General features: G+C 60.1%; 1 protein-coding gene across 1 annotated transcript in view; it reads left to right on the top strand.

Moving 5' to 3' along the window:
* The window catches only part of PLA2G2A (phospholipase A2, group IIA (platelets, synovial fluid)), a gene marked incomplete at its 5' end in the record, with an annotated part of 634 nt that extends 283 nt beyond the window's left edge, over positions 1-351 (top strand). Inside the window, one exon of the mRNA XM_010131177.1 lies at positions 206-351. Coding sequence (XP_010129479.1) covers positions 206-351 — 146 coding nt within the window. The remainder of the gene's footprint in view (positions 1-205) is intronic.
* Positions 352-897: the final 546 nt, after the last annotated feature.

Raw genomic sequence — 897 nt, forward strand, 5'->3', positions numbered from 1 at the left:
TGACACCCCAGCCCCAGAGCAGGGTACACAGGAGGGCAGCCCCGGGGGCTGACGCCAGCCCGATGCCCGTGCGGGGGGACGCAGCATGCAATAAAGAAACGGGTATTGCAAGGGGTGGAGAGTGCGAGCGCTGGGCCAGCTGGGCAGCTCCGGGCATTGGGGGTGCCCCGAGGGGACCCCGAGCACCGTATTTCCCCTCCCACAGGTGCTGAGCAGAGCTGGTGCAAGAGGGAGACCTGCCTGTGCGACAAGGCGGTGGCTTCGTGCTTCGCAGGCACTTTGCAGTCCTACAACGAATCCTACCGCTTCTATTTCAAGTTGAAGTGCCGGGGAAGTAAACTGCAGTGCTGAGGAGGGCAAATCTGCACCCAAGGCTGCAGGTTTTGACTGGTTTTCCCCATCGCCGCGGTGAGAAAAGCCTGATGTGGGGGCTGAACGGAGCCGGAGCCAGCAGGGCTCCGCACGGGGTGATGCTCAGGGTGAGAACACGATACGGACGGAGATCCCCTGGTTCCCGGAAAGAACCATCAGCTCCCGTTTTGTTGTCCCTTTCCTCTTCCCTTTTCTCTGTGGGTTTCATTTCCCAGCAAAGACCATTAAATAAAAGGCAGTCAAAAGGATTCTCCGTGGTGTTTTTCTCGAGGAGCCCCTGAAATAAAGTTGCTGCGCCCCATTTGGGGAGCTCTTCTGCAGCTCAGCCACGCCGCTGCCCGAGACCCCAACACTTCCACGGTCCCAGCAGCAGCTGGAAAGCACCAAAGGTCCGACAGCAGCTGGAATTTGCTGGTCTTGCGATACCGCTGCTGCTGGACCCCCAGCACTTCGCATCGGGGAACAGGGACGGAGAAACGCCACCACGTCACAGCCCCTGGGGTTTGTCAGCCGTCGTTCCCCAGC

Source organism: Buceros rhinoceros, unplaced genomic scaffold (assembly GCF_000710305.1).
Source record: "Buceros rhinoceros silvestris isolate BGI_N320 unplaced genomic scaffold, ASM71030v1 scaffold24022, whole genome shotgun sequence".
NCBI lineage: Eukaryota > Metazoa > Chordata > Aves > Bucerotiformes > Bucerotidae > Buceros > Buceros rhinoceros.